General features: G+C 55.2%; 1 protein-coding gene across 1 annotated transcript in view; it reads right to left on the bottom strand.

The window, feature by feature from the left end:
- Window positions 1-23,373, bottom strand: part of BMP7 (bone morphogenetic protein 7) — an 87,522-nt gene that overhangs the window by 33,568 nt on the left and 30,581 nt on the right. The window contains exon 2 of the mRNA XM_082856212.1: window positions 21,734-21,926. Within this exon, the coding sequence (XP_082712338.1) occupies window positions 21,734-21,926 (193 nt within the window). The remainder of the gene's footprint in view (window positions 1-21,733; window positions 21,927-23,373) is intronic.

Here is a 23,373-nt window from a genome sequence, read left to right on the forward strand (position 1 = left end):
ACAAAACATGGCAAGCCCATACCATGGAATACTACTTGGCAGTAAAAAGGAGTGAAGCACTGACACATGCTACGACATGGGTGAACTTTGAAATCATTATGTTAAGTAGAAGAAGTCAGACACAAAGGACCACATATCGTAGGATTCCATTTAAATGAACTGTCCAGAACAGGCAAATCCACGGAGACTGAAGAGATTAGTAGCTGCCAGTAGCCGAGGATGGGGAAAATGAGGGGAGGCTGGCTGCCAATGCGTATGGAGTTTCCTCTGGGGTGGTGAATATCATCTGAGATTAAATAGGGTAACCTTAAATAGCACAGCTCTGAATATACTAAAAACCAATGAATAACACACTTTGCAAGATTGAAGTGGATGGGATGTGAAATAGATCCCAATAAAGCTATATTTTAAAGAGTGAATAAGCCCCAAATGTAGGGCACAGTGTCACGATGCTAACGATTTCTTTAAGGTTAACACACCTATGCGTGGAAAGCCTAGATGCACGTACTCTGGAGTTGCAGCAACAACCCCCCCTGAGGCTGTTTCTCGCCTCTACACACACACACATCAATGTTGTCGCAAGTCAGCAAGCACAATCTATTTCTGAAAGAAGTGAGATAGTACGAGGTCCACATTGTTTCCATGTTTTCCTGGGGACAGTCCTGCCCGTTCCTCCAGGCTCACACAGGCAGCCGGGGGAGACCCAGAAGGCAGACTTCACCCCTCCTGAAACCCAGCCTCCCCCAAAGCCCCGCTCTCCGTGAGGCGTGAACCGCCAGTGACCCCAACTCCGTGGCAGAAGGGGCGTTAATATTTAACCACCGGCCTGGGGACACAGTGCTGCTGGGGCATGCGGGCTCCTCCTCCCAGGGACACCATGAGAGCGGCCGAAATCTAACCCATGGGGGAAGCAGGAGGAAGCCCACACCATCACCTGACCTAGTTTCCAGCATCTCAGCCCACCATCCCCTGGAAAGTCCAACCACAACGGAAGAGTGGGTATTTTAAAATCTCCAACGTGGGAAGGTGGAAAGTCCTTTTTTTTTTTTTTTTTTTGCCCTCTGGCTCCTTAGAGACTATTTAGAGACCGTGATCTCAAGGGCCTTCGCCCACGAGCCTCTCCCGGAGTAATAAGACCCCACGCAAGACACCACCGGCTCCCACCAGGGCCTCAGAGACATTGTTAATGCTTTGCATACACTCAGCTCCCAGGGAAACAGCCCCGGGACTGAGACTGGAAGCCTGGGAATTCCTCTGACCCCTGGGGTTTTCCAGGCAGGAGCAGGACCCATGGGAAACAGATTCCAACGGGGTCACCCAGTGCCCAATGCCTGGTCACCTGGGACTGTCTCTGTCCAGTCTCAGCATCCAGTTTCACTCTCCTTCCCCCTGACCCTATAGCGCTGTAGGAAGGACACCGCCTTCCACCTGCCAGTGGGGCCCAGCAGTGCAGGGTCCTCACAGCCAAAAAGGACCTTGGAAATCCACTCCGGATGCTTTAATTTTCAGCCCGGAAGACCAGAGTCTGGTGTACAGGCCGCTGGTGGCTGCACAGGAATTAAAACCCAGTCCTGGGCCTCAGTCTAGGCCAGTGTGATGGAGGCCGAGACCCAGCTTGACTCCCTCCAGGATCCCTCGGACACAGTCCATCACCGACAGGGTGCAGACGCAGGCTGGGGTTCGGAAGGGCCACATTCGGAGTCACCCAAGGTCTCTCCAGGAGGCCTCGCTGGTGGCAGGGGGCATCAGCACCCCAGCTCCGTATCCTGGGCACCCACTGTGCGCCAAGCTCTTGAGTGACGTTCTCTCACCTAATCATTCCTCTTCCAACCAGGTAGACATAATTACAGCCCCTACTTCATAGATGACACAACTGAGCTGCAGGGGAGTTAAGACAGCATCCTCAGCTAGTGACCGGCAGGCCCCCGACCGGAAGTGACGTGAAGCACATGGGCCCATTCTTCACATCGGCGCCCCCAGCCAAGAACCCCTCCCTGAGGTTAGAGGAGGTGGAGAGGATCCAAGAGAGAATGTGGCTGGCCCCGTGCCAAGGTTCCCCCCAACGCCATCAGAAAAAGGGAAAAGAACTTGAGATTACGTGGTGTGCGGAATGATAACCCCCTCAAAGACATCCACATCTAATCCCCAGAACCCGTGGATTACACGGCAAAAGGGATTACATCAAGGATTTTTGAGATGGGAGATGACCCTGGATTATCCAGGTGGGCCCCGTGTAATTACAAGGGTCCTCATAAGTGAAAGAAGGTGACGGGAGGGTCAGAGAAGGAGATGTCGGACAGAGCAGAGGGCCGAGTGATGTGACTGCTGGCGGGGGCCACCAGCCGAGGGATTCAGGTGCCTCTAGAAGCTGGAAAAGTCAGGGAAACAGGGCTTCCCTGGTGGCGCAGTGGTTGGGAGTCCGCCTGCCGATGCAGGGGACACGGGCTCGTGCCCCGATCCGGGAAGATCCCACATGCCACGGAGCGGCTGGGCCCGTGAGCCATGGCCGCTGAGCCTGCGCGTCCGGAGCCTGTGCTCCGCAACGGGAGAGGCCACAGCAGTGAGAGGCCCGCGTACCGCAAAAAAAAAAAAAAAGTCAGGGAAACAGATTCTCCGTAGAGCCTGCAGAAGGAAGGTAGCCCTGGGGACATCTCCTTCTTAGCCCAGCGAGACCCATTTCAGACTTCTGACCTCCAGAACTAAGAGATAACAAATTTGTGTTAAGCTACTAAGTTCGCGGTAATTTGTTACAGCAGCCAGAAGAACTTAAGAATTTCCCTCCTGAAACACACTCTGAACACCTCCTATGGCTCAGGAGTTCTGCTGGGAACCAGAGGTACGAAGGCAGCCACAGACGGAGCTCTGGGTGCATGGGCCATGAATGCATCCCATAGTGAGGGCAAGTAAACACTGACTAAGTGGAGTGGAGGAGGGGAAGTGCCCTCTGCGTGACCAAGACAGAGCAAAGCACTGGATTTGGGGGGGGGGGGGCGAGGCTGTCCAGGGAAGTGTCTCCTGAGGGAGGCCAGAGGGGTGAGCAAGGCCAATGCAGCCAACAGGGCAGGAAGGGCATTGCACAGAGGGAACAGAATTCGCAAAGCCTCATGAGAGAGGCTACTGTGGAGGGGGTGCACGTACTTGGTGAGCACAGAGGCGTGCAGCGGCACGGAACTGCAGGGCGTCCTGGCCACGGGAAGGTTCAGATGCTGGGAGAACTGAGAGGCTGGCAAGAGTTTTAACCAGGGAGTGGAAATAACTGGCTTTGGGCAAACTCTCCCTCACCCCTGCTCTGACCCTCACCCTGTGGCTCTTTGGGAAACTGCATGGCTGGACATTTTATTTTAAAACCCTGCATGTTGCAAACCGCTTCTGGGCCTCGAGAACATTCCTCAGAAGGCAGCGAGTGATGGAGAAGCCAGAGCTTTCCCAGGCTAACATGATGTCACGGAGCGGGGCAGTCATGGCGCTGCTAAGGCTGAGTCAGGCTGGGAAGCCAGCAGCCCGCTGTGCACCTGGAGACAGCCCAGCCTGCAAACACCAGCCCTGCAGGGAAGCCGGGAAGGAGATCAAAGGAGCCGGCAGAGGAAGTGGGGCGTGGCTGTCATGAGGCTCCCGGGTCAGGGAGGACCCAGCCCAGGTCCCCGCACCCCACCTGGGGCTTCAGGGAATGCCCCACCTTCTTCCAAGTCACCCAGACAGTCCCTGGTGTCCCCGGGGCAGGAAGGTGAAGTCAGAGAGGTCCAAGGCTTTTTTTAAACTTTTTTTTTTTAAGGCTGCGCCTGTCCAGGAAGACTAAAATTAAGTCATTTGGGGAGAAAGGTAGAAAAATACACAAAGAAGCACAATATTCTCCTCCCGCAGCCAGAGCCCGAGTCACCAGCCCACAGCGCCCCTGCCCCAGGACCATCTGTCTGCCCGTCTGTCTGTCTGTCTCTCCCTCCTCTCTTCCCTCCCCATCCTCCACCTGGGCATTCACAGAAGGGTCAAGAACACCCTGTCCAGGGTCCAAGAGGCCTGTGTCACAGGAGTCAGGGAGCAAATCAGCAGCCGTTAAGGCCTGGGGCTCAATCTGTCCGTCTGCAAGAGGAAGGATTTGGAGTTTACCAAGGTCTCAAAAACTGCTTCCCGGGCTTCCCTGGTGGCACAGTGGTTAAGAATCTGCCTGCCAATGCAGGGGACATGGGTTCGAGCCCTGGTCTGAGGAGATGCCACATGCCGCGGAGCAACGAAGCCCGTGCCCCACAACTACTGATCCTGCAGTCTAGAACCCGCGCGCCAAAACTACTGAGCCCACACAGCACAACTACAGAAGCCCGCGTGTCTAGAGCCCGTGCTCCACGACAAGAGAAGCCACCGCAATGAGAAGCCCGCGCATCACAACGAAGGGTAGCCCCCGCTCGCCACAACTAGAGAAAGCCCATGTGCAGCAACAAAGACCCAACACAGGCAAAAATAAATTAATTAATTTAAAAAAAAACCTGCCTCCCATGAATAAGATGTCCAAGGGGGTAAAATGACACGGCTGAAAATCACAAAGGCTCTGTATTCAAGTAAGATCAGGAAGCATCGCGTGATCACTGCTTCTTAAGAGATTTCATAATGCGCGTTGGCTCGTTAAAGGTCCTGAGAAATCCTGCTGCAAGGAAATGTCTCCTCCAGCCATGGAGTGTGCTTGCAGAGGCTCTCAAACTTGTGTGTGAAAGCAGGTCACGGGGGCAGGAGGGGAAAGGGATCAAGTCTGCACCTAAAAATGGGATGCAGCTCCCAGCAGGAGGAAACAGTCAGGAGGTCTAAGTGGAGCCCAGGAGCCTCTTTGTGATGACGTCGCCAGGGTGGCCCCTGGGTCACACTTTGGGGGGTCAGGGATGTATGCATGACGACACAAGGCTTTGGGTCCTAGGAAAGCCGAAATCAAATCCCTGTGGAGTGACCCAGGGCAAGCCAACCTCTGTCCTTCAGGTTCTTTTGTTTGTAATGTGGGGGTAACAATGAGGACTGTTCTAAGAATGCATCAGCTGGGATGGGACAGTCGAGATGCCGGCACAGAGCTGAAGACTCAAGGCTGAAGGCTCCAGGGTGCAGCAGATTCACTCACAACCACACCGTTCTGACTCTCATTCGAGATGCAACGATCATAGAACAGGTCTGGCGTGGAGACGGCCCACCGAACCCTACGATACCTGAGAGGCAGGCAGGTGCTGTTGTCCCCTTGCACAGGTGGGAGACTGAGGCTCAGGGAAGCTTACAAACGCTCCTGGGGTGGAGGGAGAGCAGCCACCTGGAGGAACCTCAGAGCCTTCCTTCCACCCTCCTCCTCCCCTGCTCCGTCTGTCCCCAGCAGCCGGCTAGGCTGTCAGAACCCCGATTCTGAACAGCTAACTGCCCTGCCTTAAACCCTTTATTAGGTCTTAGGATAAAAAAGCCAAAATTCACTAATGTGTTCCATGATAAGGGAGATGATGTAACTGCCGGTCCAAACTGGGAAACTGGGGAGAGGAAGGAGGCCACTATTAATTCCAGGTGGGCACATGGGGGCATTTAGTCACCCTCCCTATAGGCTCTGGGTGGTCTGGCCCCCCTCCCTCCCCGACACCTCCTCTCACTCCACTGTCCTTCCACCTGCCCCCCAGGGCCAGCCACTCCAGCCTCCTTTCAGGCTGCCATCTATACCAGACTCTGGCCCACTCCAGGCCTTGGTACATGCTGTTCCCACTGCCTGGAAGACTGTTCCCTGTCCTTTCGCCTCTGTCGTCCCTGGGCATCCTGCGGCTCCTCAGGGAAGCCTCCACTGACACCCTGATGGGTACGTCCTCATTATACATCCTCGCAGCCTCTCCTTTCCAGCACTCAGGCTAGAGTTTAAATGTGTTCATGTGGTTCTTTGGGTTTTCCTCTTTCCCCAACACATTTTAAGCTCCTTATCGGCCAGAACCAGTCCTGCTTTGCTCCCCTCCGTCAGAGCCCCAGCACCTAGCAAACAACATAGCACATAGTAGGTCTCAAATAGAAGACCTCTGAATGAATGTGCTGGTATCTTTGGAGTTTCTATCAGCCAAGGAGGTTTTCTGATGTCACTCTCTGTAGTTTGTGTTATTAAAAAGGAAGAGTGAATGTTTTTTCTAACGACTCAGGTGCTTCCAGAGATGCATTTGCCTCCAGTGCCCTGGGCCTCCGCCCACCATCCACCCTGTACCCACCGGGAGCCCCCTCCCAGGTCACGGGCACTAGGCTGCCTGGTCACACACACTGGTCCGTCCCCGGGCACCTCCACGCTCCCCACCTTCCACAGGTCCTGGCTAGGTAATCACAGGGTGGCCAAACCTCCCCCAGCCAACCCCCAGCTGGAGGCTGCCCGGCTGCCTGGGCTTCACCTCCTCCATTTCTATGCCCTCAGCACCCTGTCAAGGTCAGCTCCTTGGTCTGCACCTGTCAGGAGAAACCAACAGGACGCAGACGGGCAGGGGGCTGCGGCTGGGAAGACAGTCAATCTCAAATTTACTTTGGGACCCAATGTTGCTCCTCCTTACTTAAGATCCCAAGGTTTGGGCCCCAGAATTTTCCAGAACCCTGGAGACCTGGCCTTCTGTTCACCCTGGGTGGGCTCCATACAGAAACCAAACGATGAGAAGTGAGCCGCGCTGGGGATTTCAGTGCTCGGCGGTGAAACATAAAGGTCCCCGGGGTCGCCCCAGAACAACCAGGCCTTGTGGGGAGCACCACGGAGCTCTGAGATGGGAAATCCCACGTGGCCGGGCAGCTGCCGGCATCTGGCATCGTGGAGGTGGGCGGGCGAGACGCCCAGGATGGGAGACTCATTTTTCAAGACCTTCCCCGGTTGCCCCATTTCCTCCGGCCTCCAGCTCCGGACGGAAATAGCGCAAGGTAAGTGTAGCCTCTTTCACGCACACGCAAGGAACAAACACACCAACGCAAACCCAGTGTTTGTGCTGTATCATCTTTCCTACTTTTTTTTTTTTTAAAACAACCACAGGCTGTTTTAAGATCCCAAACCCAGGCGAAGAAAAGTTAAGTGAACCAGGCAGACAAGGGAGAGAGGAAATGAACTCAGCAGTGGAGTCTGCAGACAGAAGCAAGTGTCCTGAGCACCACAGTCAAGGTTTTCAAGAACAAAGGCCAGACCCGAAACTCGATGCAGAGGAGGGAGGGGGTGTCTGAGACCCGTGGCTCCTTAAACCAAAGAGTGGCGGCAGAAGAGGCGAGGCTGAGGACACACCTGCTGTGCCAGGTGCCACAGGTGCTTTACGCAGCTGGACCCCCGACAGCCTACCAGGTGCACACTCTCTCGTCCTCTGTCATATTCTGGGGCCCCCCAGGAGCAGATCCTGAGTCAAGGACTTGAATGCAAGTGGTTCGTCTGAGAAGTGACCCCAGGAACCACCTGAAGCGGGGCGGGAAGTGAGGCAGGGATGGAAAGGGGCCAAAACACGGAGCTGTGGGCCTCTGGGGCTCACACCCGCTGGGCCCCCGGGGCGCTGTGTGAACACAGCTCAGCGTGGTGCTTCCTGGGTGCGAGGAGGCTGGGCTATATATCCACCTGCGATGGAAGGTGAGGGGCTTTGACTCTGCAGTGAGCTGCACACACTCCTGGGGCAGAGAAAGCCCTGGGCAGGAGAGGCCGGTGCGGAGCGGAAGTATCTCGCGTGCGGCGCCCGTCAGCCATTGCAGTGAGGCAGGACGGAGGCCCTGTCCCAGGTCACAGCTGGCGAGGCCAACACGGCAGGAGTTGCCCACCCTTGGAGGCCAGACATGGGCTGCAGGAGAAATTGCAGGGACCCCCCCTCCCACGATGGCTGGTAGGGGTGGGACCTGGGAGAGAAGACCCAGCGCTGAAGGGGAAGCCGGTGGGCGGTCCCTCTTCCAGCCCAGGAATCAAGACTAGGGGCCTCACAGATCCTTCTCCTGGGAATTCAGGGTCACTGGGATGCACCCCGATCCGCTGCACGTGTAATGCCTGACAAAGCAGGGCTCTGCTGGAAAGCGCTGTCCAAGGAGAGCCCCATTTCCTTCCCTTTGACAATGACCGACTCCCTTGCAGGCTGCTCGTTCTAACTCTCAGTCCCGCTCGAAAACCTGGCTCACAGACCAGCACTCCTACACTTCCCCAGCCTACAGGCCCAACCCTGGAGCCAAAGGTTGAGCTCAAATCCCTAACCTCACATCAAGGGGAAATAAGAAGTCTGCTTTTGGACCCAAGTGTCATCTTTAAAGAGTCCCTAACTAGGTTCTGAGGAAGAACCAAAAACATTTAAAATCCTAACTCCGTAAAGGCTCTCATAATCTAGTTTCCATGCAAGAAGGGAAACCACAGGCTTCGTGCCAGGCACCAGAAAGGGGTGGTGTGCACTGGTCGAAAGCCCCAGAGGCCACAGGGCGCTCCAGGCTGAGGACCTAGCGAGCCTGACCACCTACGTCCAGGTTCAGAGGGTGCGGGATTCGAGTTGGAGTTTGAAAGAGGTAAGGTTGAGACAGACGAAGCAACAGTGGGAGAGGATTATGTACAAACGCTCCGTCAAAAGCTGGCTGAGGGGCTTCCCTGGTGGCGCAGTGGTTAAGAATCCGCCCGCCAATGCAGGGCACACGGGTTCGAGCCCTGGTCGGGGAAGATCCCACATGCTGCGGAGCAACTAAGCCTGTGCACCACAACTACTGAAGCCTGAGAGCCACAACTACTGAAGCCCACGCGCCTAGAACCTGTGCTCTGCAACAAAAGAAGCCACCGCCATGAGAAGCCCGCGCACCGCAACGAAGAGTAGCCCCCGCTCGCTGCCAACTAGAGAAAACCTGCGCGCAGCAACGAAGACCCAACGCAGCCAAAAGTAAATAAATAAATTTATTTATTTAAAAAAAAAAAGCTGGTTGACTGTCAAGGTCATCAGAAACAAGCAGAGCCTAAGAAACCCACAGGCAAGATGTGCCCAAGGAGACGTGATGACTAAATGTCATATGATGTCCTGGATGGGGTCCTGGAGCAGAAGAAAGACACTGGGTAAAAACCAAGAAAATCTGGGTCAATTATTGACTTCAGTTCATAATAATAATGCATCAGCATGGTTTCTTTAACTATAGCAAATGCACCAAACTAATGTAAGAGGTTAACAGGGGAGCCCGGCTACAGCGCGTATGGGAGCTCTGTGTGCCACCTAGTCAATGTTTCTGTGAATCTAAACCCATTCTGAAAAGTACGATCTAGTAATAAAAAGTAAATTATGTTTTTCTAAACTCTGGTTTCCAGGGGGGTGGAAGGATTAAACTAGAGTGAGGACTGAAGAGACAGGGAAGGGAGACCAGCTGGGGGAAAGCAGAGGCCAGAAAACAAGGTATCTCTGGAGAAAAGGGGGGTGTGCGACAGCCAAGCTGGCTGGACCACAGGTCATGTGTGTGTGTGTGTGTGTGTATCTGTGTGTGTTGTGTGCCTGTGTGTCTCTCTGTGTGTGTATACGTCTGTATGTGTATCTGTGTGTCTGTGTGTCTGTGTGTATACAGGCGGCAGCTGGAGGTGAGGCTGGAGCTGGACTGTGGAAGGTGTGCATCCCTGCCTAAAGCACTGGACTTTCAGGTACAGATGAGAAGCATTCATATGTGTATAGACAGCAACAGATATCTATACCCAGGTCGCTTGCAGGGCCAGCCTCCTGGGCATGTGACCTGGGCAATCACCCAGGAGCCCACACATACGAGGGCTCCGTGCTTGGTTTAATGCTCTGCAGTCACTGCCTTGAAATCCTTAATGCATTTTTTTTTTTGCCCGCGCTGTATGGCATGTGGGATCTTACCCTGACCAGGGATCGAACCCGGTGCCCTCTGCAGTGGGAGGGCAGAGTCTTAACCACTGGACCACCAGGGAAGTCCCCTTTAATGCATTTTTAACAAGTAGTCTCATGTTTCCGTTTTGTACTGGGTCTCACAAAGTATGTGACCAGTCCTGGGAGCTTCTTTTTAACAATTAATAATAATAATTCCATACTGTATGATTCTAACTGTATGACATTCTGCAAAAAGCAAATTTATGGAGATGGTAAGAAGATCAGTGGTTGCCAGGAGCTGAGGGGAGGGGAAGGATGAACAGGCAGAGCACAGAGGATTTTTAGGGCAGTGCAAGTACTCTACATAAAGACACTGTGATGATGGATACATGTCATACACATTTGTCCAAAGCCATAAAATGTACACCAAGAGTCAATCCTGATGTAAACTAGGGACCCTGGGTGATAATGATGTATCGATGGAGGTTCCTCAGTTGTAACAAATGTACCATCTCGTGTGGGATGTGGATAATGGGGAGGCTGTGCACGTGTGGGGATGGGGGCTATAGGGGAAGTCTCTGTACCTTTCCTTCAATTTTGCTGTGAACCTGAAACTGCTCTAAAAAAAAATCTTTTTTTAAAAAAAGAATACTAACAAAGACTTCCGGTCCCTACACCAGATTGGCTGTGGTTGAACACACGAATCTGTATTTTTCTCTTTAAACATGGTCCCAGGGGCTCCTGACAACAGCTCAGCTTGGGCCCTCCCATCCCAGACCATGGGGCCGACCGATGGACCCGTGTGAGCAGGTGCGTGGCTGGAGCTTAGTGGGGCTTTAGGGGGAGGATAGCAGTGAGCACGATGAACGGGAGGCAGGAAGGAGACAGGGTGGGGAGGGACTCCCCACTCAAGCCTGGGACAGGGCCAGCAGCACCCCCTCCGGCTTATCCACAAGCGCAGCATCTCAGATGCTTCTGCCTGGGCTCCCCGGCTCCCGGGGGCTTTCCCTCCCAGGTGACAGCACCCCTTCACCTGTGAACATCCAGGGTGGAAGTGCCCCTCCCCCTCCCCAGGGGTCCCGCAGGGGACATGTGACAACGTCTGGAGACGTTTTGGGTTGTTGCACCCTGGCAGTGCCATCTCACAAGCAGAGGCCAGGGAGGACGCTAAACACCCTATAGTGCACAGGGCAGCCCCAAGTGTCTGTGATGCCAGGTTGAGAAACCTGCCTCAAAAAGCACTGGCGGATGAGGAGGTAGCAGCACATCAGCTCCCTGACCCGTGAGTGCAGGGAGGGGTACGACTCACCCCTCCAGAAGTCCCTACAGGACGAGGGAGCCAAAGTCACCTTCTGCGGGGCTCTGCCCGGCACCACCCCCTTGCCTGGCTGCCTGTCTTTCCAGGCCCACTTCCCCATGCACCTGCTTTTTCTGGAAACGTTTTCTGATCGTGCACCTTTACACAGTCTTCAGCTCAGGGTCTGACTTCAGGGAAGCCTGACCTGAGACGGGTGGCCAGCAGGCTTCACTCGACGGCAGCTTCACTCGACGGCAGCTTCACTCAACTAGCAGCAGCTGCCTCAGCTAGCGGAGCTGTACTGAGGATTCAGGCCAAGGTCCGGGTAGGCAGGAAGGAGCTCTGTGATCTATTAGTGATGCCTGCCCTGGGTCCCTGAGGGGGTGTGGTGGCATGCTTGCTGGACTGCAGGCCAGGTGTCAGCTTTCCTTCCTCCATTTTTGGAGTGACAAAAGGCAAAGCCTTGGACATTGTGGAGAAAAGAAGAAAATGGTGCTGCTGGGGGCTGGTGGTAGGAAGACAAAGGAAGGACCAGTGTCTGGAAGAACCTTGAGCATTTACCCAGATGCTGACCTCCAGCCTGAACTTGAAATAACCAAGGGCTTCCTTAACCATGGTTGACTCCTTTTAAAACGTCCCTTTCCCGGTGAGCCTGCATTTCCCATCCTTACTGAGTTCACATCTGAGCAGGCACTTTTCTTCCCAGCTACAGATGACCCACTGCTCATGACCAAACTGAAAAATATTAATTCTCTCTGTCTCCTGCCAAAAAGGCTAAAGCAATTACGGGCCCTGATATGAAACACAGATGTTAATACATTTGGAAAAATAGACTCCTATGGATGAGCAGACGTCCAAGTATGAAGTGCTTTTGGAATTAAAGCGCTGGGATCAAGTTATACAGCCAGCCCCCAATACTGAAGCCCATTCTTCCAAAATTCATTCCAGTGTAGGGAATCCGGGGCCATGGCACACACGCTGACATGTCCCCTACTTGCAGACGAGAACCAATCCACCCTTGGGTACCCACTGGCACACAAGCTCAAAATAATATAATTATAATCATCACAGGGAAACTTCCCTGGGATTGAAAAGTATTATAATTATGGGCAATTTTCACTTTTTGGAAATTGGGCTCAGATGCTGAGGAAAGGTTGCGAACAAGGTGTTCTCGGGTTTCAGCTCTGGAGGAGAGAACACATTGGAAGGCTTGCTGGGACTGACGGGCCCAAGGTGGGAGGTGTGGGAAGTGTGAGAGGAGGGCCGGTACTCCCCTGGCCAGCAGGGACCTGTTTCACACGGTCTCGTACCAGCCCCCGTGCTTGGTACTGAAACTCCTCTGTGCAAAACGCAGCCACAGTCTGTCAAGTCAGGAAGCCCATGGCTAGAAGGGCAGATCCTTCATGTACACGTGTTTTGCTGAGCACCTACTATATGCCAGCTCCCAGGTACTAAGGATACAACAGTGAGCAAAACACACTGGACGCCTGCCCTCATGGAGAGATCGTCTCTGGCCCTGCTGCTGGGCCACCATCACGGTCACCACGGCTCCCACTCAGATCTTTGCGGAAAAGCCCGATGAGGCTCATGGCGGGCCACGACCCACCCAAGGTCACGCAGCTTCCAAGTGGTGGAGTGGGAGGCAAATCCAATTGCTTCCAAAGCCCCTGGTCTTTACCAGCTGTCCACACAGCATCACTGGGGCAAGCGGGGCAGGTCTTCCATCTTCTCGGCCTCAGTTTCCTTGTGCAGAAAATACGTTTCCCTCCCATCACCCAATTCCTAGGATTGCCATGAAGGGAAAAGGAAATGTGTATCCATCAGCCAAGGAGGAAAACCAGATGTGACTGGGGACAGATGCAAACTTCCTTTCCTTAACCCTAACCTGCTACTGTGCCTCAGTTTCCTTGCCTGTAAAATGGGGTGGGTGATGGTACCTCCCTCAGGGGGTTGTGGTGGGAAGGACAGAGTGCTCTGAACAATAGCTTTGTCATCGTCACCGTCAGCAAAGGCAGCCAACTCTTCTCTCAGTTCAGAGAACTGTTACCCACCTGGGAGCGTGTATATTACATCGTGAATTCGAAGGCACCTGCCTCATGGACAAGAGGTAAAGGAGCGGCCCTTTCTACAAGGCGGGTCTGCAAGGGGACTGACTCCCGGGACATTTGGTCTCCTTGACCTTCACGGTCATTAAGCATTAAATCCATATGGAATGATGGGAACAGGGCAGGCACAGAAGAAGGTCCTCCTAAAGGCTCCCCAGCGTCATCGTCTGTAACCTCCTCTCCCAAAGAGGCATCTAGGCTGCCATCCGCTCACCTTGGGGAATCCCACACTGGCACTCACCAGCATCAACCACATCTCACGCACTCCCGGGAGGGGACGCAGGGCAGGAGTCTCCACCCACGCTGAACGGATGACGTGACTCCTGCAAGGTCCTGCAGATCCTCAAAGGAACAGGAAAGGACAGGATCAAGTCCACTCTGGGGACTTTAAAAAAAACCCAGTGTCAAGGCGGTACTGGGACCCGTTACATCAGAATTCTGGGGGTGCGGCCCCGAAATTTTACCTAGTGCCTGGTTTTGAATTGCAGGGAGGGTGGGACCTTGGAAGCGTCATTTGACCTCTCTGTGCCCCAATGACCACATCCACAGAACGGGAGGATATAGACGTCTCAAGGTCGTCGTGAGGACTTAGCGTGCGTGCAACTTGCAAGCACTTGACGCACAGAGTTTGTCGCCACCGACTCCCTGACCACCGCTCGTATCTTCCCTGCGAAGCCAGTTAGGGGATGAATTACGGAAGGAAACAAAAGGCACCGAGATTTTAAAAAGCAACAAGGCCCACGATGGCCTTAGCCCGCAGGACAGGAAACCAACGGACATGTGGACATTTGGTCCCGGGCTGCCGAGCAGGGCAGCCCAACTGCGATTTGACTGGCATGACGCGGGCTGGACACAGCAGATTGCCATCTGCTCAGCGGGGGCGGGGGGGGGGGCCGCCAGATGCAGGCTTTTTCCAGAGTGAGCCTGTTGGACACCTGAGTGGTTCCCAAGGGGCCCTGGCTCCTGCTGGAGCCGCTCTGTGCTGGGATTTGGAGGGGGCCTGGGGGAAGGCAGCCAGAAGTGCCTGGGTGCCCTGGACCAAGCTGCTCTCCCTAGACCTTCCAGGACGTTCCGGCCGTGCCTGGGCAGTCAGTGCTCCCTTCTTGCCCTCTGCGGAGCTCACGCCCTGCGGCGGAGGGTCATGATGCAAGGTGAAAGCCAGGAGAGTGGAACCGGGCACGCAGGCCTTCAGCAGGAAGGCTCCAGGAGATTCCGGAAGCCTTCAGAACCACAGCCCGCAGGACCTCCACCCTCACCCTGCCCCTTCCCTGTGCCACTGACACTGTTAATCAGGGCCTGGACCACACTTGGGGCTCAGTCCAATGGGAGAGAAACAGTGTTCTTGGAGAGACCAAGGCAAGAGGAACTTGGGGGCCTGGGCTAGAAGAAATCTCTCCCCTTCTCTCTCCTGGGTGCATAGGACAGCCCACAGAGGAGGGAGAAGAGAGAGCTCAGCCACCTGTTCTCAGACCTGGCTACACAGAGAAGCACCTGGGAGCTCAGAAAATACTGAGGCCCAGCCACACCCCAGACCCTGATGTAGCCAGAGTCGGAAAAGCCCCCCCCCCCCCGCAGGTGATTCTAATGCACGGCCAGGGGTGAGGACCGCAGCTGGGGTCACAGTCGCCCTGTTTGAGCCTGTTTTCTCCAGGGAAGGAAATCCGGACAGGCAAGAAGCCCCAGGGTGCTGCCGTGGCCAGGAACACGAGCCCTGGAGTCTAAGAGACCTGAGGCTAAGTCCCGCCTCTGCCCCATTTGAGCTGTGGGATCTCAGGTAAGTTACTTCCCCTCTGAGCTGGTCTCTACACCTGTAAAATGGGGATATCAAGCCTTCGCAGAATCATTTCCAAGGTCCTCAAGGAAGGTGAAGTGCCCTGCGGTGCGCCCACGCCCCTTGGTCCAGACATGCTCATGGTGACTGAAGTCAGATAAAAAGCAGTCTCGTGGGCTTACCTGGCGGCGTGGTGGTTAGGAATCCGTCTGCCAACGCAGGGGACATGGGTTCGAGCCCTGGTCCGGGAAGATCCCACATGCTGCGGAGCAACTAAGCCCGTGCGCCACAACTACTGAGCCTGCGCTCTGGAGGCCACGAGCCACAACTACTGAAGCCCGCGTGCCTAGAACCTGTGCTCTGCAACTAGAGAAGCCGCCGCAATGAGAAGCCCGCGCACCGCAACAAGGAATGGCCCCCACTCGCCACAGCTAGAGAAAGCCCGCGCGCAGCAACGAAGACCCGACGCAGCCAAAAATAAATGAATAAAATAAATAAAATAATTTTAAAAAAAAAGCAGTCTCGTTACCAAGTTCTTCACCTGTATCTGATGTGACAAAGACTTGGGAAGGGTCCGATGAGCCGCCGCCCTGAGGCCACCCTGGGGCATGGGGACGACAATGTCCCCACAGTGGGAGGCCCTGTCCACCCGGCGCCTTCTCGCCCGCCTCTGTGCATCGCATCCCCTGGGAGCTTGTCAGAAACACAGAAGCTCAGGCTGCACCCCAGCCACCTGACTTGGAACCTGCGTTTTCATCTGATGCCGGAGGAGCCGTGTCACTGAGCTGAGCTTTTAAAGGGCGAGGATGGCCCTGGGCTTGGGTCAGGGAAGCTCTGGATGAAGCTTCCTTCTTGAGGGAAGGCAGGAGCTGCAGCAGGCGTGCGAATTCCTGGAGGGTGGGGACACCGGCTGAGGAGACCCGTGGCACCTCCTCTGTGCAGGGAGCTGGGAGCCCTGGGGCGGGGCTGCTGGCGGGGCTGCAGGTTACAAGGTCCCCACGTGGGCAGCACGGGCACAGCGCTGGCCTCCACCCTCCTCAATGCCCGCGGCTGCCTTGGGGCGAAGGGAACTGGCGAGCAGCCCCTCGGCCCCCCTCCCCCTCCGGCCCGTCACGGGGATGGTTCCCTCTTCCTCGAGTGATTCAGGCTACGGCTGATCCAATCTTGGCCCCAGAGACCACTCTGAGGTCACCTTCCTGGCAGCCAAGGTCCCTGAGACAGACCGAGGGACAGTTTTTATCCAGCTGTCAACTTCATCTCGACCTTGGCAGTGACTGACTCCCTGCAAGCGGGTTCTGCTGGCCCGCGGGCCCCAGGGTGTCTCACTGACCAGCTGGACCCCCTACCGGTGGGGCCGCACTGCAGGGAGAAAGCGTGGACCTGCGAGGAGAGGGCCGGGGCGGGGTGAGGCTGGAAAACGCCCAGCCTGAGTTCCACGAATGAAGCCCGTTAGCTTGCAGGACGCCCACCTCAAACAGCCTCATCTTGAGCTGGAACCAGAGTTAGAGCCAAGGGGGACAGAAGTGGGACCAGCTCCTGGAAGCCGAGCCCCGACTGGCCAGCCCCTGACCCAGGGTTCCTAAAAGGAGGGCAAGACTCCAAGCCCTTCGCCGCCCCCCACCCTCGCCAGCAAGGCCACTGGAGCCAAGGCCGCCATCCCCAGACCTGCCTCTCGGCCCCCGCTCACCCCACAGCCGGCCAAGGGCGGCCTCTCCAGCTGCAAGTGGAGCCCAAAGGCCGTGGAAGGCCTCCAGCTCGGCTCATTATCGGAATTTAATCTGGATTCCAAGAGATCAAGAGGAGTCTGTAGAAAGTGGCTGCCACAGGGGGAGCGATGCTGAGGCCGACCCAAAGCCAGCTAAGCCCCGGCACGCCCAGGGCTTTCCTGGAGCTCAGGCAGAGGCTCGCCAGATGTCCCAGCTCCGAGCTCTGCGCAGCTGGGCGGTCGGTGTCAGGGAGGCCACGGCTCCCTTAGCAGAGGGAGCAGGGGGCCACACAGCAGGGCGGCGGGGGCTGGATCAGAACTCCTCTCGGGCTCAGATGAGCCAAAGGCCTTCTGCTTGAAGAGGATGTGTGGTCCAGGCTGTGGAAATGCAAACAAGCGCTCCACCTCCAAGCAAGCTTAGGCCTGCATCCCCATCAGAAACGGCGAAATTAAGGGATTTAGCATAGAGGGCAAAGGCAGTACCACCACCCAGACCTGGAGCCCTTCATTTTCCTAAGCAGGTCTCTGCGTTCCCCGTGATGGTGGCGGTGATGGTGAGGATGGTGGTGACGGTGGCAGCGATGGTGATGATTCTAATAGCGGGGAAGCCTTTATTGAGAGCTTACTATGTTCTAAGTAGGTATGTTAATTCCCTTTATCCTCACCACAGCCCTGGGAGGTAGATTCAGTTATTATCCCCATTGTATAGAGGAGGAAACCGAGGCTCTGAGGGGTTACTACTTCCCAAGGTCGCACTGGTACATGATGTCGGGATGCGAATCCACACTCTTCAAAGCTGGGTCATCCCACCTGGGGAACAACCTAATAGGATCATTTTGCTCTGGAGTCAAAAACAGAACCTACCCAGAAGAAAAATCAGTAATTTTTCGGAAAAAATGTTCACCTTTTAACTCTTGGAGAATGAGGGCCTTGCTTCCTTCTTTCAAGTATAGATAGGGGGCTTCCCTGGTGGCGCAGTGGTTAAGAATCCGCCTGCCAAGGCAGGGGACACGGGTTCGGGCCCTGGTCCGGGAAGATCCCACATGCCGCGGAGCAACTAAGCCCGTGTGCCACAACTACCGAGCCTGTGTTCTAGAACCCACGAGACACAACTACCAAAGCCCGTGCGCCTAGAGCCTGTGCTCCACAAGAGAAGCCACCGCAATGAGAAGCCCGCGCACCGCAACAAAGAGTAGCCCCCGCTCGCCGCAACTAGAGAAAGCCCTTGCGCGGCAACGAAGACCCGGCGCGGCCAAAAATAAATAAATAAAAAATAAATAAATTCCAGAAAAAAAAGTATGGATAGGAAGTTTAGAAATCTAAAGCAAGCAGCCCCTTCCGGCCCTCCTGCGGCCTCTCAGTCCACTCTCTGCTCTGCTTTATACTTTGCACCTGCCGTGTCCTCCTGCGTCTCCTCCTCTGTTTGAATGTGACCTCCTTGAGGGCTCGGGCTGGGGTCTGGTCACGTCCACCATCGCCCAGCACAGCAGGTACTCAAACATTTGCTGAGGGGGGACTCGGTCTCCCAGCAAAGCCCAAAGCCCCCTGAGGCAGGAATTCCCAATGCTGGCCTGAGCGTCCCCAGAGGTGGCCTGTGGCCAAGCTGCTCTTCGGGGCAACCTGCCACGCCGGCCACAGAGCCACTGACAGCTGTCCTGTCCCGCCTGTCCCTCTTCCAACCACAGTGACTCAGGCCTTCTCCCCTCCCAGGGCCTCTGGATCCACCCCATGGAGCTAAGGCAGGGCTGAGGAGGCAGCCACTTCAAACTGTTATGGGACCAGTGCCCACGAAGTCAGCAGGTTGACACAGACAGGAGGATGAGGGGCTGCCAGCAGGCACTAGGGAAGCCAAAGGCTTGTGTTTCTTCTAAGTGAGGACCCAGTGGCTCACACCCACCCCCGCATCATCACCTCCCTTCTGTCCTTCTAACAAACATGCTTGTCTGCACCTTAGGACGGTGGCCCTTGCGGTTCCCCGCAGATACTCTCCCCGCACCCCATTTCAGTTCCTTCTAGTCCTTCAAATATCCCCAGCTCAACAGGCCGTCAAGGACCACCAGTCACCTTGTCTGGCCAGCGGGCCTATTTATTTGCTTATTTGCTGACTGCCCGTCTTCACCCCCTGTTACGGATGGAATTGTATCTCCTAAGAAGATGCGCTCAAGTCCTACCACTGGTGTCTCTGAATGGGACCTTATTTGGAATTAGGGTCTTTATGAACGTGATCAGTTAAGTAATGAAAAGTCATGCTGGAGCAGGACGGCCCCTAAGCCAAGATGACTGGTCTCCTTATCAGAAGAGGAGAGAGGCACACAGAGAGGATGCCAGAGCCATGTGACAACGGAGGTGGAGATGGGAGCGGCGCCGCCGAGCGCCAGGAACGCAATCGACGGCCAGCACCAGAAGCTGGAAGAGGCAGGAAGGATCCTCCCCTGCAAATTTCAGAAGGAGCACAGCCCCGCTGACACCCTGATTTCAGACTTCCGGCCCCCAGCACTGTGAGAGAGCACATTTCTATCGTTTCAAGCCACCCAGTGTGTGGTGCTTCGGGAGGGCAGGAAACCGGTACACCCCTCACACAGAGTTGAGACGAGGTCCCTGCCCCCGTGAGCCGGGCTGGTATATCCCAGGGGTTTAGCAGCAGTGGTTGAATAAGCAAATGGCTGGGCTCCCACGGGTCTCTCCAAATGCAGTGGCCTCTGCGTAGCCCACCCGCCCCGCGAGGGAGGCACGTGCACGCCAGGCCCGTCTCGCCCGTTGCTGGGTCTCCGCTGCTCTTCCCAGCGCGTGGAGTGGAGCGGGCGCACACGACAGGCGTGGGGCCGAGGGGTGGGGTGCCCCTCGCGTCAAGGGCGGGGCCTGAGGGTGCTCCAGACACGAAGAAAGCTCCCACACACGTGACGGAGGGGCCCACACCAGCAGCATCCCAGCTGACCCCAGAGACCGCCGGCCAGGGAGGACGAATGCCCTCCTGCGTGGAGAACTTGGGGGAAGAGCTGCACAGGCCACACCAGCCAACCCTTCCGGTCCCGCTCAGCCAAAGGCCATCGGGGCAGCTACGTTCCTGAGGTTGAACCTCTGGGTGGAGGTTTCTGAGGCAGGTTTGGGGAGCCTGCCAGGAGGCCCTGGGGTGTGAGCAGGGCTTGGCTTCTGCACAAGTGGACCGATCGAGTGCTACTGACAGATAGCCTCTGGGTACCTGCCTCGCCCCCCCGTTGGTCAGCCTTCAGGAGAAAAAAGCCAAACATGTGCTCTCGTTCAAGAGTCCCGGGGGATCCGTCAGCGTACAGAGCAAACATATGTTACCCTGGGGGACTGAACTCAATGCTTCTTATTGAAATTGGGTCTGGGGGCCAGGGTCCAGCCCACCAGGGTGAAGTGGGGCACCTGAGTGCCTTTAGTAAGCTTCGGAGGTGATTGCCAAGGCTGTCTGCTGCCCGCACCCCCTTCCGAGCCACACCCACATTCCAGAAAGGTACCACCCCCTCAGGGAGGGTCTGCCATCCTCTCTAGCAGGGGAGCAGTACAGGGCAGTGCACTCAAGCGGGGGGTCTAAAATGCAAATTTAATCCACACTGAGATGCCACGTGTCACCCATCAGACAGACTAAGATCAAAACAGTGCAGTAAGAGCCCATGCTGGGGAGCACATGGGGCCACAGGCCCCCTCTATGTGGCTGGCAGAAGTATATATTGACACAGCCTCCAAAGGGAGCAGTTCAGCAAAATCTATCAGAGTCACCAAGGTGTGCGCCCCCGACCCCACAATTCTATTTCTAGAACTACATCCGACTGATAGACAAGCACGTGTGTTATACGCCCCACCCACACCGTCTATAATTCGGAAAAGTTGAGAATCCACCTTGTGCCCGCAGGAAACTGGCTGAATACCTTAGAGCACAACCCACACGACTGGAGACGCGTGGTGATGGAAAGAACGAGGATGCCCCCTGGGAAGGGACGTGGAAGGATGGTCAAGGTTTACTGTCAAGATGGTCAAGGTTTAGTGATAGAAGTAGGTGCAGGAGAGACTCTATGACGAGATACCATTTGTGAAAAGATATAAATGCACACATATCTGCTGATTTGAGACAACGCGAGAAACTGGGCGCAGAGGCAGTTAACGAAGGCGAAACACTGGAAACACTCAAGACAAGCTTGGTTTTCTTAGTATTTAAGGTGACCTTCCAAATGACAGTGCTTGCCAAGCCAGGGGCTGAGAGTCGCTATGTCCCCAAACGTGCTACGAGGTCCCCTTTCCTGCTGAAGACGCTAGGACAGCCCAGCAGAAGGGGGCGTCCACACCACCTTTCTTCCGTTGTGAGGAGTGGCAGGTGGTGCCGGTGGGAGTAAAAGTCCAAGAGCCCGCGATGTCCAAAAACCCAGCCACCAGGCAGCACCACCTCGGGACTGCAGGAGATGTGGGAACATACGTATATATATAACTGATTCACTTTGTTATACAGCAAAAACTAACACACCATTGTAAAGCAATTATACCCCAATAAAGATGTTAAAAAAAAAAAAAAAAGAAGTTCCAGCCCATTCTCTCAGCCTTCTCACCTTTCAGAGGACTTTGAAACGAAACGGAAGGGTCTCAAGAAATGAAAGTCCTTCAACCCAAGCTTTTCGTTCCTGACCTCAAGATTCCTGGAAGGCTCAGAGTTCTCTGCCCGTTTATTTTTGATTTGGGGATTTTTATCCCCTAGCATTTTATTACAAATGGCCACTTTCATTGGTGGCCTGACATCACATGGGAGAGAGGCAGACCGTCAAAAACGCTTCTTCCTCTTCCTCGTTCCCCCTAAACACAGGCTGACCCAGACTACCCATAATTCCCCACGGGGGCCACCCAATCCCTGGCTCACCTGGCTGTCCCCTATTCCTAACTCGATCGGCTGACGGTGATAGTTTTAAGCGGTGGAGACATACACCATACACCATCTCTAAAAAAAGATACTCCATCCAGGGCACGTGGCTGGTGATCCACGGGGGGAGCGGTCATGACCAGTCTGGTCGCATCCTCTGGCCACCAGCTCCTCTGCAGCTGAAGCAGCTCAGGACCTCTCCCAGGCACCAGTACAGCACCCACCTGCCCAAGTGTTCCTGCAGCACCTGGTAAACGCTGATCCGGAACGTCTCGTTACTGAAGTGTTCCCGGATGTGGTCCTTGTAGATCCGGAATTCGGCTGCGGTCACCGCTTCGCCTTCTGGGATCTTGGAAAGATCAAACCGGAACTCCCGGTGGTGGTAGCGTGGGTGGAAGAACTCTTTGTCGTGTTCCACTGCAAAGGGGAGAAAACACACATCGGCACCAAACGCTCATTAGTGACTGGGTTTCACTCTCCCAGCTCAGAGTCCAAGCATCTTGCCTAAGCTCGATGGAGACTTGCCCAGAGCTGGTGACCCCTGGTGATGACTGCCTGTTCCAGGCTGCCCTGCAGCAGACTACAGGTCACAGGCTCAGACCCCGTGATCACCTTGGACAATAAGAACAATGAACTCTGCATCAACTTGCTGGGGAGAGTGGGGTACTGACCAAGTCATCCCAGAGGCCCTGGACAGGCCTGGGCTCCGGGGACTCAGGCCTGGGCTCAAATCCAGACTCAGCCACTACCTAGCTGGGTGGGCTTGGACAAGTGCCAGGTTAGCTATCCGGACCTCAGTTTCCTCATCTGAAAAATGGGAATAATAATCCCCCTTCACGGGTTGCTGTGAGAGGTAAGTGATCTAATTCATATAAATAGCTTAACCACTGGAAGGGCTGGATAGCTGTGAGCTACAGTGTCAACGTCAACCTTACTATGCCTATCATGGGTCACCTAGGCCAGTGGTGCTCAGCCCTGGCTGCGTGTGACAATCACCATGGGAACTTTGAGAAAACATTGATGCCCTAGCCCAGTGGGGGCTGGTAAATGTTTAACAACCGGCTCTCTAGGACCCGATCTGCAGTGTTTGCCAATTTTCATCTTGGAAGATTTCAAGCTACCGAAGTGAAGTCACTGAGAACAGTGGTGGGCAGACTGGCACAAAGTGGGCTCCAGCACCCTGCCCCTCTCAGAACCAAATGAGTCGTTATCTTTGGGGAGGGGGCCCAGAAACCTGTGCTTTGTAAAGCACCCCAGATGTCTCTAACAGCAGCCAGGGTTTACAAGCACAGCCTTAGACAAAAGGAAGAAGAAGAGGTGAATGGCAGCATCTTGGCGGGGAGGTGGGGGGGGCTGGAAGAGGACTTCAGGACAAAACAAGGTCAAGGGACCAAGCCCTTCTCCCTTATACCGGCAGTGATACTAGACTAAGCCATTATGTCCACTTCATAGACGGCGAACACCAAGATGGATATAAGTGCAAGAGCGATGCTTCTGGGAGTGGGCCCCTGGTTCCCAAGGATCGTGCCTCCTTTGGACTAACATGGAGCAGCAACGAAGGTGAGCATCGTCAGTGCTGCAAAGATGCAGGATGGCCAAGCCCAGGTGGGCCTGCAGCATCTGCAGGTACCCTTCATCTCCTGGGAGATACAGCCCAATCTCCACTTCCTGCCTCGGGGGTGGGGAACCAGAGAGACAGGGAGGGAGAGTGCAACCAGCTTGGCCAGAAGGGAGGAGAAACATGACCAGCGAGCTTCAGCTTTCTCAGAGTGAAAGCCCTCAGGCTGCGGGGTTAGGGCTGCCACAGGTACAAGCAGGACGTGAACGCGTGAATGCCTTTGAGGAAAGAGGGTCACAGCACTGG

Source organism: Leucopleurus acutus (assembly GCF_964270905.1).
Source record: "Leucopleurus acutus genome assembly, chromosome: 16".
Lineage (NCBI taxonomy): Eukaryota > Metazoa > Chordata > Mammalia > Artiodactyla > Delphinidae > Leucopleurus > Leucopleurus acutus.